We start from the raw sequence: 16,939 nt of genomic DNA, 5'->3' as shown, positions 1-16,939 counted from the left end.
AAGAACAAACACGGTGTAAGATAAAGTTCAAAACAGTTATGTGACTTTTCACTCGCCCAACAAGTGAGCCAAGCTTCATGATCAGACGTGTTAACACTGCATGGGAACCGCCGCAGGTGATGATCTAATTAGTGTGAAAGGAGAGAAATACATGTTGACATTAGTTTTCACTTGGCTGTTTTAAAAAAAAAGGCTCTAACTTTGCCTTGTGGAAAGAAATGACGGATAAAGAGAAAATGGGGGAATGTAGAACAGGAAAGCAGGAATGTGGTGGGAAAGGGTGAATGATGTGGAGATGAAAGTCCTGTGTTACCGATGCCAAAGTCTACGCCGGAGAATGGAAAGTACAATATGAACCTGTTTACTTCAAGCAGCCCTCCGGGATTCAAATCGGGTGATTTGGGTCCGGTTTGCTGAACGGGCCCTGAAGGCACAGGGCCAATGCACATGCCACAACCAGCAGGGAGACGTTAGCGGTGGAAAATAAATGTTTTTTCACTTTCTCTGTGTCCCCATAAAAATGCCATTGGATGTCTTCACTCTCACTCTCACGTCTGCTTTAAGGGTTTGTGTTTTCACTTGAATTTATCACCCATCGGTTTGTGGACCCTGACTATTATGCTTTGGCTGTCAGTATATGCTGCTGCATTGGTGGATGCTCAAAATGACCAAAGCTTCCAGTAATGCAGGTTTCAGGCTACTATTGACTCTGTATGATGTCAGTGAGAGCCAGAGTTATTATAGTTTCCCGTTTTCGAAAGACTTTTATTTAATTTAGTTTAGTTTCAGTTTAGTTTCTTCTTTCAGTTTAGTTTTTATTGTTTGAAAATGTTCCATATAGATAGACAGACAGACAGACAGACAGACAGATAGATACAGTGGGGCAAAAAAGTATTTAGTCAGCCACCGATTGTGCAAGTTCCCCCACTTAAAATGATGACAGAGGTCAGTAATTTGCACCAGAGGTACACTTCAACTGTGAGACACAGAATGTGAAAAAAAAATCCATGAATTCACATGGTAGGATTTGTAAAGAATTTATTCGTAAATCAGGGTGGAAAATAAGTATTTGGTCACCTCAAACAAGGAAAATCCCTGGCTCTCACAGACCTGTAACGTCTTCTGTAAGAAGCTTTTCTGTCCCCCACTCGTTACCTGTATGAATGGCACCTGCTTGACCTCATCATCTGTATAAAAGACACCTGTCCACAGCCTCAACCAGTCAGACTCCAAACTCCACCATGGCCAAGACCAAAGAGCTTTCGAAGGACACCAGGAAAAGAATTGTAGACCTGCACCAGACTGGGAAGAGTGAATCTACAATAGGCAAGCAGCTTGGTGTGAAAAAATCAACTGTGGGAGCAATCATCAGAAAATGGAAGACATACAAGACCACTGATAATCTCCCTCGATCTGGGGCTCCACGCAAGATATCGTCCCGTGGGGTCAAAATGATCATGAGAACGGTGAGCAAAGATCCCAGAACCACACGGGGGGACCTGGTGAATGACCTGCAGAGAGCTGGGACCAAAGTAACAAAGGTCACCATCAGTAACCCACTACAACGGCAGGGAATCAAATCCCGCAGTGCCAGACGTGTTCCGCTGCTGAAGCCAGTGCATGTCCAGGCCCGTCTGAAGTTTGCCAGAGAGCACATGGATGATACAGCAGAGGATTGGGAGAATGTCATGTGGTCAGATGAAACCAAAGTAGAACTTTTTGGTATAAACTCAACTCGTCGTGTTTGGAGGAAGAAGAATACTGAGTTGCATCCCAAGAACACCATACCTACTGTGAAGCATGGGGGTGGAAACATCATGCTATGGGGCTGTTTTTCTGCCAAGGGGACAGGACGACTGATCCGTGTTAAGGACAGAATGAATGGGGCCAAGTATCGTGAGATTTTGAGCCAAAACCTCCTTCCATCAGTGAGAACTTTGAAGATGAAACGAGGCTGGGTCTTCCAACATGACAATGATCCAAAACACACCGCCCGGGCAACAAAGGAGTGGCTCCGTAAGAAGCATTTGAAAGTCCTGGAGTGGCCTAGCCAGTCTCCAGACCTCAACCCCATAGAAAATCTGTGGCGGGAGTTGAAAGTCCGTGTTGCTCGGCGACAGCCCCAAAACATCACTGCTCTTGAGAAGATCTGCATGGAGGAATGGGCCAAAATACCAGCTACTGTGTGTGCAAACCTGGTAAAGACCTATAGTAAACGTTTGACCTCTGTTATTGCCAACAAAGGTTATGTTACAAAGTATTGAGTTGTATTTTTGTTATTGACCAAATACTTATTTTCCACCCTGATTTACGAATAAATTCTTTACAAATCCTACCATGTGAATTCATGGATTTTTTTTTCACATTCTGTCTCTCACAGTTGAAGTGTACCTCTGGTGCAAATTACTGACCTCTGTCATCATTTTAAGTGGGGGAACTTGCACAATCGGTGGCTGACTAAATACTTTTTTGCCCCACTGTAGATAGATATTAGTTTTACAAAATTTCATAAAATTATTTAATTTAAGTTTAATGGGCAACACAGTGATGCAGTGGTTAGCACTGTTGCCTCACAGGCCGAGGACTTTCTGTATGCCATGTTCTTCCCACCTCTGCGTCAGTACTCTGGCTTCCTCCCACAGTCCAAAGACATGCAGTTGGTGAGGTTAGGTTAATTAGTGTGAATGGTTACCCGTGTCTCTGTGTTAATCTTGCAACAGACTGGCGATCTGCCCAGGATGGACCCTGCCTCTCACTCTAATTACAGCTTGGATAGGCTCCAGCTCCTTGTGACCCTGAATAAGTAGAATATAGATGCATGGATAGTTTTAATATTTTTCAGAAGATTATTTTTTTAGTTTAGTTTCACTTAATTATAATAAGCTTGATAAGAGCGGATAACTCTGATATGGTCATTTCAGCGGGGACTGCCCGTCTGCCTGCAGCGATGGAGATGGAGGCAGTGTATAAAGTATGTGGTACAACCGGTCTGTGGGCCACTCTATGTGCTGTTGTTGCTCTGTCAACTAACCGCGGAGAAGAGCGAAGTTATTAAATACAAATAGCTGAAGTGAAAGCGAGTTTCAAAAACACTGAAAAGTGTCACTGCAGCCACCGTCTGTCTTTTCAAGCTTTACTTTTGATCCTTGAAGAGTTTTTAGTTTTTTCCGTGGTTCTCCCTTGCCCAGTATAAAGTAGATAAGGATTATTTTGAACCGTGATTCATGCAAAGCCACTAAATCAGCACAACAGATCCTTATTTATGACCAAGTGCTTGAAGTTAAAGTGTCAGAGCTGTGGATTATAACCCGAACTGCACACTTTTGATTTAAAGCAAGTTTTTCTACTAAGACAAGTCTTTCTGTTATTCCTGTTTGGAAGTAATCCCTGATAAGAGATGGCAACACAAAACAGATGATGGCATTCTGAAGAGAAATAACACATATCTATATATATATTTCAGCACAGGTATACTTGAACTACACATTCGCTGCACAAGGCAAACTATTATGCTCATTTATCCCTAGAAGTTGCCTTATATTGCAGCAGGGCCTAAGGCATGACAGGAATCCGCTGACAAACACAGGAAAATGGCATTTTCAGTACAATGTGTGATTTATGTTCACTGCGTGTCACTATGAGTGGAATGTGTCTGTTTGTTTTCCTATATGTTTTAGCAGCTGGGTATCGCATGTATGGAGAGCAAAATGCTGACGATTCAGCGTGTCTGCATGGAAAAATCAATAAGCCCCCACATCCCTACTTTACTAGGATGGACGGGAAATATCTGAATTTTCAGCTAAGAGGTCAAAGGTCACGTGTTACTTGAGAGGGACCAGATGCCAAAAGAGGAGAGGGGCAGAGGCGAAGACAACAGGGGAATGAGCAAGAGAATCAGGCTTCTGACATACAAACAGATCTGAGCTCAAAGCACATTTTGTAATATGACAACAGCTTCTCATATGATAAGAATCTTGGATCCAAAGGGGGAAAAAAGAGAAGCAAACAGAAGTGGGAAGCAAAATAAATGTGGGATTAAAACATAGGTAGAATTACCAAATATGGACAACTCTGACCTCACCATCTCCCTCCCTCCCTCTTCCCTTTCTCTCGCTCATTCTCTCTCTCCCCCCCCCCTTCAGTTGGTTGTAATAGCAGCAGCAGGGTGTGTCTGTAATTCAGGGTGTGTAAGGCCACTATATCATCCAGTCAGAAAGAAAGGAACTCATTCAGTGACGGCACGTTAAAAAGGGTGCCATGTTAACTCACTGACCACTCTTGGTCTGTAACCGCTTGCGTGAATTTGTGTGTGTGAGCGTCAGTGTGTGTGTCTGTGCCCTCAAGCAACACACACGGGCCTACATGTCTGTACATGCAAAAGCTCAGATGTAGGTCAAATAATAGAGCAAACAAATTTACCTCTTGTACTCATTTCCTACTCCACTCTTTCACTCCTGAAGTGTACTAGAATCACAGTTCGAAATAATCCTTATCAACTTATCCTGGCTGTTGACACAGGCCCTCAGTTTTATTTATATAGCACCAAATCACAATAACTCCCGCTTCTGTATTATTGTAATGTAAAGACCCTAAAATAAAACAGAGAAAACTCCAACAATCAGCGAGCAAGTATTTGGTGACAAAACTCCCTTTTAGCAGGAAGAAGCCTCCGGCAACAGCCAGGCTCAGGGAATGGCAGCCATCTGGCGCAACTGGTTGGGGGTGCGGTGAGGTAAAGGATGTCTTTTTTTCGTATGTCTTGAAACAAGCCGTTTGCGTCTCCTTCACCCTCCCTTTAAGGCCAACTTTCTCCCTATTTGCTGCAGCTTGCAAACAAAAGGTCTGAACAACAGGTGGGAGGGGCTTCAGCGCTCATGCAATCACTGGGATTACGTGGACGTACATTGAACTCATTGGCTATTTTTGTGAGGAGCATCTGCCATTTTAACAGCACATATATGACAGAAAATTGTGAAACCTCTAATAGGGTCACTTTATTGCTACTGTCTGAGCCACATCCTCTAGCTCTAACCGGTCAACAACACTTATTACAGCCCATGCGGTTTGTTCATCACCATCTCCCTGTCTGCCGAGCTATGTACCCAGCATGCTTCAGTTAACATAGCCTCTTGACATAGTTAACCAAAGTGTTTGTTTGTGTGTATTTGAATAGCACGAACCGCAAAGAATAATTAAGAGCTTCCTCAGCTTTTATGATAATGCAATAATAAGCACCGGTGTGTCCAGTGGCTATTTATTCTGTCTTTAGTCTCACCCTGGGTTCCAGCTCCTCCATCCTCCTCCTTTTTCCTTAGCAATCAGTACACAGGAAGGAGTGATAAGACACATGTTGACTCACAAAACTAGGGAATGTGGAGTAAAAGGGAAAACATGCACAGCTCATCTTCCTTTGTCCGTCTCCCCCCTTTTTGCGTTGCTGATAAGACAGCATCCCTAATACATGCTAAGTCCATAAGGTATTGCACTGATGGGAGTGAGAGAAGCAGCAACAGTGGCTGCTTTGTCTGGAACAGAGTGCAGATCTAACAAGGTGGAGAGGGTGTGTGTTTAAAATATAAATACAGATATGTATTTACTATAAACACAGAATTCTCAGGCCTGTGCCAGATCGGCTCTTTCTCCCATGAGCACCTCACTCAAATGCACACACAGGGCAAAAGCGTTTGGCTCAGAGACAAGCGATGCCATTTCGAACAAACAGAGAGCGAACATTAGCAGTTTGGGGCTCTAAAATGGGACAGACTCACTGCAAGAATTCTGGCAACTCTGCCTCTTGCCGTTTACTCAGCAGCAGCCGCCGCTGGCTTCCCCTGACTTTTTTTGCCTTATATGGTCACAAGAGGTGGTTGAGTGAGTGTGAGAGAGAGTGGGAGAGAGAGCGAAAGAGAGAGAGAGAGGGTGGAGGTGTGGTCTATTGTTTTTGGCGGAAGACGTGTAGGGTTACATGTTGGTCTTTAACCTCTGGTGGCTGTCGTCATCTCTTCAGTCACCTCTTTTCCTCAGTCTGAAAGTATAGGAACTGCAAGGAAGTCATGTGGCCCGGTTGCTGATTATCAGAGGCAGAAGGGGACAAAAGCGGCTGAAATGGTAGAACATTCACAGACATCTCAAAAACTATGCAGGAATGTCTTTCATCCAGCTTACAACAATTGCGTTTGTACATCTGGGCCTTTAGCTTTACGCACACCTGCTAACATAATGCCAGTGGAATTCCTCCTCCTCCTCCTTCTTTTTAAATAATACAAAAAAAAAATCACTTGATCTCTGATCTGGCTGCTACTGAGTAACTAGCGGTGAGCACATCCTTGGGCTTCATTTGCAATGACCTAATCCAAACCAGGACCCGCTGAAAGTGCAGATGACAAATGATGTGACTTTAATGAGCGGTTATGAAGGCCATCACTATGATTCTATCAGCTGTGGGCTCTCTGTAATGACACGCCAGGATGGGAAAGCATGCGGGCAGGGCTGGGCATGTTTTCTGCTGAGCAAATTATGAGAGATAGAGACGATGATGAGAGAAGGGTCTTTCTAGGCAGGGCAGGTCATCTCCTGTCTGCTTTACCACGAAGCACTCGATTCTTTGAATGGTTCATTAGTGATACAGACTTGCCTCACTCTTGCACTCCAGTCTTTATTGGGCAGGCCCCTCACATTAAAAGTGTTTATATGAGTACAGAAAGTAACATTTTACTTTCTATCCCTCGTCACTGTGAGGTGCAATGCTACATAAATAAAGAAATAAATAAAAGCAAGCCCAATCTTACAACTCTGCTGTTAATCATTAACCACATCCAGTGATAAAACAGCTATTTATTACTTTCTTTCCTGTCACCATAGCAACTTACAAGCAAGCAAAGGCTGAACTCACATTCGGACTGGAGAGAGGTAGATAGTTTATGAACAGCACGAATGTGACAGGCCGGAGGGTCAGAGTCCGTCTGCCAGGTCGCAGCACATGTCGAGAACATGTCGACCGCGACAGAGGAGGGAAAGGTGGCTGGGCACGGTACGGTACTCTGGCCCAGGTGCAAGAATGAAAACATGCAAAGGTGAAAATTAGAGACGCAGACGAGGAGGCAGACACTTGATTTGAGGGGGTGACAGAAGGGGGGTAATTTAAGTAGAGGGTTGTGTCTAGGTAGGCATTTCGGTAAAGACTGCATTGTAACAACATGAGTAACACCTGCATGTTCAGACAGAAGGCACAGGGAGATTTGGGGGGATGATGCTGGCATAATACGACTGGAAATCCTCCAGTTCACAACAACAGTCCTTTATATAGTAATTTAAGACCCTGTAACATTAGAGAATTCCCAACAATCCAACATCCTCCTAACTTCCTGAGGGCACAGGTTAGTGGGATCCGTATCCACAGATCAGGAACATGGATGTCTGGAGATACAGAAAGGAAGGGAGAGAAAGAGAGGACAATGATGAAGGATAATGGCTTTTAATGATGTCATTAAAATGCAAAGGAAATGAAAGAGAGGAGAGGTGCTCAGTACGTGATACCAGGTCCCCCAGCAGAATCTCCTGATCCAGCCCAAAACACGTTTATCCAAAAAAACTAACTTTTAAGACTAATCCTGAAATCAGAGAGGAGGTCCATCTCTTGATCCCAACCTTTAAGCTAAGCCATCCCTCCCATTCTACTCTAGAACTATGGGACTAACAAAGCTACATCCTATTGGTACATGATGACGTGTAAAGACTGCGAGTCGAGTATAGATATGTGGTCTCTCGTGTTAATACTCATTAGCACCTCTTGCTGCATTGTTTTGGATCAACTGTAGGTTTTTCGGGAAGCCTTTGGAGCAACCTGGCAATGAGGAAATACAATGTTCCAGTTGGGAATATATTCCAACATTGTGTAATTATTTTAAAACAAGAAACAAATTGAAAACAGGCACTGGGTCAAAAAAAACACAAATGTTAAAAATCAGCTCCCACACAGCGAGGCTCCCCTTCTGTCTACAACATGGAAACTGATGTTTCCAGCACTCCGGCCCTTCGTCACTTTAGCATCACCATCTTTAGAGAAGAAGGTACATTTGACTGGTCCCTTATTTCCACAGCAGACGGACATGTCCACTTTTCTGATTTGGCACTGATTTTTATACCAATACCCCTCCTGAAGAAACCTTCCCATTTATCTGGGGTTGAGAGTGTTGCTAGATTAACTGTAGCCTGCGACTCCCAGTGGCTCGGGTTGTGTCACCTCCTGGAGATGAATCCCAGATGTTTCATGTTTTTGATTCATGTCATAATTATTAATTTCTGGTCCCTTAACTGCCAAGTCTTTGGAGACTTGTGGGGGAGAAGATTCTGACACAGACACTGATGATAACTCGGACTTCGGAGTTTAAAGGATGTGTCTTTTTGAAAACTGACCCCAAGGTTCCCAGATAGGCGATGTAAGGAGATCCAGAGCTACTTTAACTTCATCCATTAGGTAAGGAAAACTTAATCCCCTTTAAGTAAAAACAACACAAATATCCATCTGGAGCTTATAACGGCATCCCCCGGGTGCTGTAAAACCAGCTGAGGGAGGGAAACTATGGTATTGCATCAGTGTCATTAGGGACAGCACAGCTCCAAGCCTTTGTCTCTATCTCAACCCCACACACAACCACAAACAATCCGTATACACAACATCTTTTTTCTCCTTTATTACTCCACTTGGTCATGTTTCTGGTACACAGAGTTCATTTTAGTAATAAACTAAAAATCTTCATCGCAATTCCCGCTCGACTTCAGTTTTACAGTCAGGAACAGGAGAGAAACACAAACACATGCGCCTTCCTTTCTCACAGTATTAGGCATATCGGTGTAAAATGACTGTGTGCGACTCTGTGATGTTAGAGAAACGTTGCCCTCGTGTGGACACGAGCAGGAACTACACGTAACACTGTCACCAACCTCATTCAGTATTGTCAGGTTGCAAGCTAAATTCCCTGCACCGCTAAAACTATAAATGTTCATCCAACATTGTACACAATGAGTGCCGTAGCGCACATTTATTTTCCATCCAAACTTAAGAGTTTTTACAGAAAACTGTTACACACCAGCTTAGCGAGAGTAGTCACATTATGAAAGAACATGGAACTGCTGCAAAATGGAGCACACACCCATCGCTTGACTAGTAACAAAAAACACAAGAGGGAGACAGAGAGAGAGCCCGAAGAGACGATGCACAGCTAAAGCAACATGTCAAGGGATAGGTGTGAGCATTTGAGAGTCTGCCAGCTGTAATTGTGGTTAGGTTTTGTTTACTTAATAGTGATTGCTAAACAGGTTCAAAATGGCAGCCCAGGGCTCGCCGGCCGTGCCAGAATCAGAGAGAACAGCATGAGAACGACGATGGTGGGGGTATGGCTGGGTGAGGACAGGTGGATTTCATTGTCCAATGACTTTGCTGACAAATGAGTCCAGCTCTTCATCATCTTTGATCCCCACAAAGTGATCGACGACGTCACCTCCCCGCATGGCGATGACTGTGGGAACAGCAGAGACCTGAGGGCAGACAAGGCGACGCGTTGTAAGACAGAACAAGTGATACTTTCCATCTGCTGGACATCTCAGTGGATGGAATAAAAAATTTTTTGTTGTTGTTGTTTTGGGGAATTTTTTTAAATCAAATACAGCAAAGCGCGTGGTCCACCAGCTGGATGTGACCATTCAGTGAGACTTACAGGAAGACGGAGCAAACAGATTAAAGACTAGGGGAGAGAGGGCTTTTGCTGTGGCTGCACCCAGACTGTGGAACAGTTTACCTCCTCACATCAGATTCTCCACAAGCCTAGGAACTTTTAAAACTGCTCTTAAAACTCACCTCTTCTCACTGGCTTTTAGCAAGGTTTAACTTACTGTATTAACTTATTGTTTTATCAGTGAGGTGTTTTATGTACTTGTGTTTTATTGTATTTTATATTTGTATTTTATTGTACAGCACTTTGGTCAGCCTTGGTTGTTTTTAAATGTGCTTTATAAATAAACTTGACTTGACTTTGACTTAATAAAACATCATATAAATATGATGATAGAATTCTACATCCAAGCACAGCAGAAATTAACCAAACAGGAGGACAGGAGTGCCATAAAGATGTACTTAAACTACGTCTCACCCCATATTCAATGGCCAAATCTGTGTGGTCATCTATGTCAACTTTTGCCATGGCAACGCGACCTTTCTGTTTAGCAACAGCTTTCTCCAACCTTGGTCCGAGGATCTTACAGGGGCCACACCACCTAAAACACACAAAACAAAAGGAGACAAACAGTAGTAACTTATTTTAAACAAACCAACAGAGCTCTCTCTCACAGCACACATTAAACTAGTCAGAGAATGAAAAGCACAGATGTCGTTAACACCAATAAACATCTTTCAGTGCAAGGGCGTAGTTAGACTTTGAATACTAAGAGAAGCACAGGGCAAGAAATGCACATAAAAGCTTGTAAAAGGAGCAGGGTTCAAGGACTTGGTATATTGAATGCTGGCTCACTGTAATGGCATGCTGGGAAACCTGATGAAAACGGGCCAATGCTTACACACAGTTACACTTTGCCAGCATTAATAAAGAAAAACTCTGAAATTCTGAGGTAGAAAACAAAACTGTGCCATCCTCACATCCACCATCGGATGACCTAGAAACTAAATGAGGTCTGCAGTTTGTTTTAACAGACCTTTCTACTGAAGGATTGTTGATTTGATAGACAGCACTAGACTGTATTAATCCTTCTTGTTACAGCAGCACAAGGGTCAGAAAGAAAAAAGTGAATCAGACATATATTAGAAAGTAATGAAAATAAAACAGAAATCAATAAAGTTTAAGATTAATTTATACCATGTAGAAGTTCTATGTACTACATAAACCAAAAAACATGTCACAGACATTTTTCTGATTGGCAGGTATTTCTCCTGTGTGGGTACGGTACAGTGTGACTGCAGCCAGGATGAAGGATCTGTCATTTCAGTGACTTTAACAGAAATCTGATGCGATACGATGCATCCTTACTGCAGCAATTTCTGTAACTCTGTTGTTCTAGTTCTGGCTGCAGACTTCACTGTTTGTGCACTTCTAAGTGTTGTGTTCCATTTTAAGGCTAAAGATCAGAGTTTGATTACAAAGATAATGTTGTATCAATGTTTACGTACATACACTTACATCTGGACCAGTCACCGCAGATTTACGTCGAGGTCCTCTTATGCTCACAGCTACTATCTGCACAGTACTTGGAGCCAATAAACAAAAACAAAGGAAGGACGACACTACTTCCAAGAGTTATTAGAACCATGAAAACCCTGATGCAATCGAAAAGTGCCAATAACACAGCAGAGCCTGAGCTAACAGCCTTTTAAAGATGATAAAATATGAGTAATAATGCATCGTGTACTTCCCTGACATCATCATAACTGGACAAGCCCCCCATAGAAAAGCTTTGAGATGACTGTGTTGAAGAATAAAAGGTGGCCATACCAAATACTGACTCCATTTTTGTTTCACATAGTGTATTTTCATATATATTTGCATGTTTCAATAAAGCACTGCATCCATTTTGCACTTTCCTAAAAACATGCAAAGAAATGAAGGGAGACTCAAAACCTTTGTACAGCATCGTATTACAAGGGTAAGGAAAAGTAGGGCGGGAAAAAAGTCCCCAGTGTTATTTCAGTAACTGCTGTGAAAGAGAGCTAGTATTTAGTAAAAATGTCTTGTGTGAACAAGGCCTGTGGGCTGCACTGTATTAATGACAAACAACCTAACAGCTGTGAAGATGCACTCCTATCTGTGAGACATGCTCTGTCTACTGTGGACTTTTGAGCAGCTGTCGTGTAAGCTTACAGGACTTGACAGTTTAACTCACCACTGTACATGTATATATTTTTAACAGCACATGCTGTATGTAACACTTGCAGTGTTTTAAAGAGGCAGCTGTGGAACAAGGTCTTTTCCACGGAAAGCGTGTACAAACGGCAGCCACACGTCAGCACTGATACAGATATTTTGACTAAACTGAATATTATCTACATTTGCAAAGCAAATCTGTATCTGCATAACTGCAAAGAGCTTTAGCACCAAGGTGACCAGGGTGGGACTGTTTTTCATCCATTTATATTATCCCTAGTGTTATTTAATACATCCATACAGTCACTCTCCTTGGGCTCCCTGAGGTACTCACTGTGCATGAAAGTCCACTAGCACAGGCAGTTCGCTGTTGATGACCCTCTCTGTAAAGTCCTCGCTGTCCTGCACATTGAAGGAGACTTCTCGGCGGGAGGTGTGAGGCAGGGCGCGAGGCAGACTTCGTGACGGGGAGAGGAAGGAGACCCGGGTTGTACTGGACTGAAGGGATGTGGAATAACAGGAGGAAGCGACGGAGGCAGTGGATGTGGGGAGGCAGCGGATATCGTTCACAGACAGTGTCCAGAGTCTTCGTAGCACGAGCCTGTGAGCCATCTTTGCACAACAGGCAAAGATACAGAAGATAAGTGTTACTTATTATAATATTAATATTGCATTTCAGATACTTCTGATTATAAGATTAAATAATAATAATAAATGTATCCAAAACCGCTATAGGTCCCATATGTTTAAAAGTAAACGTATAATGAATCCACTCTTAAACCCTGCATGAGCTTTACAAACTGGCACCAGTTACTTGTCAGGACTAAAGTTAGAGATATATTAATTACATGGTGACACCCACAATGTTTATTTTTCAGCTCCATAATTTCATTCTTGACTTGTACAAAAGTAGTTTTGCATAATTTACTATTCTAAATAATATTTTCTATAGGCTTAAGATCCTTTTCCCCTTATGCTGCACTTGGTATAAACTGTCGATAAAGTGATACTCCCAGTTTATCCAGTACCTGAAACAAGGTATTTAAGCTCCTCCTCTTCCCTTAAGCCCCCCCTCCCTTTAAGCCAGTGGTTCTCATACTATGCTGTGGTGTTCCTGCTGGGGCACCTAATCAGTGCACATGGTGGGGCATGGATACAGTGTAATAAAAAACAAATCATATTTATGTGTGAATGTGAGTGTGAATGGTTGTCTGTGTCTATTTGTTAGGCCTGCGACAGACTGGCGACATGTCCAGGATGTACCCTGATAGCTGACAAAGACTCATTCACACCGATTGCAACATGTTGGCAGTCCGTCTGTATTTATATAGTAGACAATAGTTATCCCCTAAACTTCAGTCTCTGTCAAAGTGACCGCACTCAGTCCAAATCAGACTGCCACTGTTTGCAGAAAGGTTACTTCCCATCAGGTGACCTGCGCAATCAACTTCTGATCAAAAGTGGTTGTGTGGTAACCATTCAATCACCACCAAGTTGCAGAACATGAAAAAATTCAATACAATCACCAGAAAACCGTTTGATGGTTTATCAGTTGGGCTGATTTAATGCAAGTTTGCTCAGCTCATCATCTCATGACGTGAGCCTTCTTGTTCATAGTATTTTAATTTATTAATTCATTTATCAATACTTGCTGTTCCTGTATCAGTGCAATAATGCCACACAAAATATCACAATACAATGTTGTATTAACCCCCCCACCACACACACACCTCCACATGAGAATGGTTTTATGATCTGCTTTCTTTGACATCATATTGTCATAAGTGCTGTTTGAACTGAGGTTTTGGCTCCCAGGGGGTTACCTGTATATGCACGGACCTTTTTATTTAAAACTTGGGCCATGTTAAATATAAGCATTCACCAACAAATTCAGAAAAAGCACAATAGGTTTGCTTTTAACACATAAGTAAAAAAACATAAAAAGTAAATTGGGCTAAACCAGGTAATGGATATTTTCTTTTGTCAGCAAATTGCCTATTTCAAAAACTGGAACTCCTGGAAATGGTCTGTGTGATTTAAGCAAAGGAGCTGTCTGGATAGATGGGATAGGAGGCAACAAATACTGGACTGATTTGTATTCGTACACACCTGACACATCTGTCAGGCAAGTTGGAGAAAAAAAGTTCAAGGAATAATCCTTTGGACTGCTTTTAAGGAAAATTATATTTTTAAAAAGTCAGTAGTTCGAGCTTCTGTAATGCTACTTTCTGGAGGATTTTATTTAATTAAATATCATTAGGATCTCAGCTGCTGGCCTAAGAACAAGCGCTGAGGTCCACTTGGGTTTAGATCAGGGGTAGGGAACTCGAGAGCCGATGTCCTGCAGGTTTTAGATCTCACCCTGGGTCAACACAAATGAATCAAATGATTAGTTCATTACCAGGCCTCTGGAGAACTTCAAGACATGTTGAGGAGGTAATTTAGCCATTTGAATCAGCTGTGATGGATCAAGGACATCTAAAACCTGCAGGACACCGGCCCTTGAAGCCTGGGGTTCCCTACCCCTGGTTTAGATGATTATGACATCTTTTCTCCTTTTTTTTGCAGAAAAAACCTGCAACGTGCTGTGTGCGGGAGAAATAATCACTTCGAGTATCCTCTATAATACACTCACAGCTGACATTGTTTTGAATCACTTAGTGAAAAACGTCTAGTCTCACACGGTTTAGGCTCTCGAGCACGAGCTGTTTAATGAAGAATCAGCGCTAATTAACGTGATTAGGGCTCGTGAGCGTCATATAACGAGTGACGTGAACAAACAAGTTTATTGGCAGAACACACTCAGCCATGTTGCCTTGTTGAGAAACACTTTCTTAATACCACGATGGATAAAAAGCTTTAAGTATTCAGCATTTCCCCACTGAGAACGGCCCACTCCCCTCCAGCTCTCTGAGGGGTTTTCTCGGCCTGACATCTTGTGTTTGACGCTTATCTACCGGCAGCTCGCGTGCTCCATTAATCTATGTTACGCATGAGTTTGCCCTCTTCGTCCTCCTCCTCCTACTTCTCCTCCTCTTCCTCCTAAACCTTCCCCCGCCGCTGCCTCCTCGCGTTAAGCAGCACGCGAACACCGAAACCGGACACTTTGAGAATAACACGTTCTCAAATGTCACACACATTAAAACACGCACCCGCATTTCCTCTGCTTACCTCGCTTCTTCTGTCGGCGCTGGTCTTGATCTTGGCCTCGCGGACCAATGAAGTGCTTCCGTTTTGGTGCCGCAGAAAAAAGGGAACGTGCGGCTTTTCAGACGACACAGATCAGTGAGTGGCGCCACCGGCTGGCCAGGTTGGGGAAGCACAGGGTCGGATTATCAGCGTAGCATACTTTTATCTACTATATATTAACCTGACAGCTAGTTTTAGTTGTAGTTTATAGTAGGTTTATGTTAAAATATAATTAGAAGCATCATTAATATTAATATTCATATTAATATGAATAATAATATTATGAAAATTCCTTAGTAAAGATTAGCAAGTGTAACTTGTAACTTCCAGTAACAAAGTTTGTATGATGTTTGTGTAAGATGTTTAATTAACCATCCATTTACTAAACAGTGGAACAGCCTGTCTATGAAAAAATAAAATACACTAAAAATAAAATAAATTTGCTATTTATTTTTTTATGTATTGTATGTATTTATACAGGTACAATGAAAATAAAAGGCTATTCTATTACTGAGCTTAAAAATAAATGCTGCTGCTGGAACTCAAAGACAGACATGACTACTTTAAAAACACCTTACTCAAACTTTATGTACTTGTCAGTAAGAATGCTGTAAGAAGCACAGATTGATTCATATTTCTGGCGGAGCTCAAATTGAGCAGTCCATTTCTAATGACTTGCAGCACAATGGATTTGGCACATTGTGCAAGATTTGACTCTACACTGGTCTGACACCGCAGGTATAGTGCATAACCCCCATCTAACCCTACTGTGTGTTGTCCAGCCATCTTCTTTCACTATTGCACTATTGCAGAGCTAACACAGAGAGGCAGATAACCATTCACCCCCTACCACCATTCAAGAGTTGCCAACCAACCTCATCCATGCATGTCTTTGGACTGTGGGAAGAAGCTAGAGTACCCAGTGAGAACCCATGCAAGCCAGGGGTGAATATGCAGACTCCATATAAAAAAGACCACCTTGCTGTGAGACATCAGTACAAACCATTGCACCATGGTGGTGTTGTTGGATGAAGTCTGTCAGACATGGGCAAATGGTTTCCCTTGTTTCTAATCACTCTGCTAAGCTAAGTACACAGTCAGCTTCCAGTGGCTTATTTACACAGACCTGACTCTAAGTCTCTCCAAGGCTTCCCCAAATATCCACACAATGAGATAATGAGCAGGAAAATATAGTTTTAGATTAAAACCTCTGTGGAGAAGCTTTGCTCTTGTGAGCCATGTCTGCTGAGAAGCATCATCATTCCTGTACTTTTATATAGCAGACACGTACATGCTTCACCTTCCTTTATTTTTCACATTTTATCACATCAAAAGCCACACTTCCTCCAGGTGGGCACCTTTTTTTCTTTCAGTGGAGAGTTTCCTGATCTGATCAAGGATGTAGACAAATCAAGGATGTAGACAGATCAAGGATGTAGACAGATCAAGGATGTAGACAGATCAAGGATGTAGACTGATCAAGGATGTAGACTGATTTGTCTACGGGCCTGTTTGAACAAAAGCACTGACAGGAAAGCCGGACTGTCTTCAGCTCTCGGATCTCCAGCGCTGTTTTGCAAACTTGACCGCCTGGGCTCTTAGCCAGCCTAGCCCTGCACAAACTGCTCCACTCTTTATTCTGCAGCTCTGGAGCCGTGTTGCCTGCAAACGCACACACCCCTGAAGCTTCAGGTAGCCAGTTGCAGGTGTCAAACATACGCCAGGAAACCATGTGCAAACAGCAATGTGCTCAGAGGTTCAGTCCAGCACCACACAACTGCATGCCATTGAGCCTGAAGTGCACTCAGATCTCCACAGATCAGGGGTTTAAACATAAATGTTTTCTCTAGTTTTAGAATGCTCTGAAAGACAAACTGCAC

At 42.7% G+C, this 16,939-nt stretch overlaps 1 protein-coding gene across 1 annotated transcript; it reads right to left on the bottom strand.

Annotated features, from left to right (window-relative positions):
• Positions 1-9,012: 9,012 nt before the first annotated feature.
• On the bottom strand, positions 9,013-15,117 carry txn2 (thioredoxin 2). Its single transcript, XM_006810076.3, has 4 exons — positions 15,042-15,117; positions 12,205-12,482; positions 10,149-10,272; positions 9,013-9,537 (listed from the first exon to the last, which is right to left on the bottom strand). The coding sequence occupies exons 2-4, from the start codon at positions 12,480-12,482 to the stop codon at positions 9,421-9,423; spliced, it is 519 nt and encodes a 172-aa protein (XP_006810139.3). The 5' UTR covers positions 15,042-15,117; the 3' UTR covers positions 9,013-9,420.
• Between the last annotated feature and the right edge of the window lie 1,822 nt (positions 15,118-16,939).

This window comes from Neolamprologus brichardi, chromosome 4 (assembly GCF_056152115.1).
Source record: "Neolamprologus brichardi isolate AB-2024 chromosome 4, ASM5615211v1, whole genome shotgun sequence".
NCBI classification, from domain to species: Eukaryota; Metazoa; Chordata; class Actinopteri; order Cichliformes; family Cichlidae; genus Neolamprologus; species Neolamprologus brichardi.
Note: the sequence above shows the minus strand (reverse complement) of the source record. Positions and strands in the feature narration are given on the sequence as shown.

Bases quoted from the DNA above. Each gene is read 5' to 3' on its own strand.
- txn2 (XM_006810076.3), bottom strand. From the start codon at position 12,482: ATGGCTCACAGGCTCGTGCTACGAAGACTCTGGACACTGTCTGTGAAC. The intron at 10,273-12,204 runs GTGAGTACCTCA...TGTGTGTTTTAG, and splicing joins CTAGTGGACTTTCATGCACA to GTGGTGTGGCCCCTGTAAGA. The intron at 9,538-10,148 runs GTGAGACGTAGT...GTCTGCCCTCAG, and splicing joins ATTTGGCCATTGAATATGGG to GTCTCTGCTGTTCCCACAGT.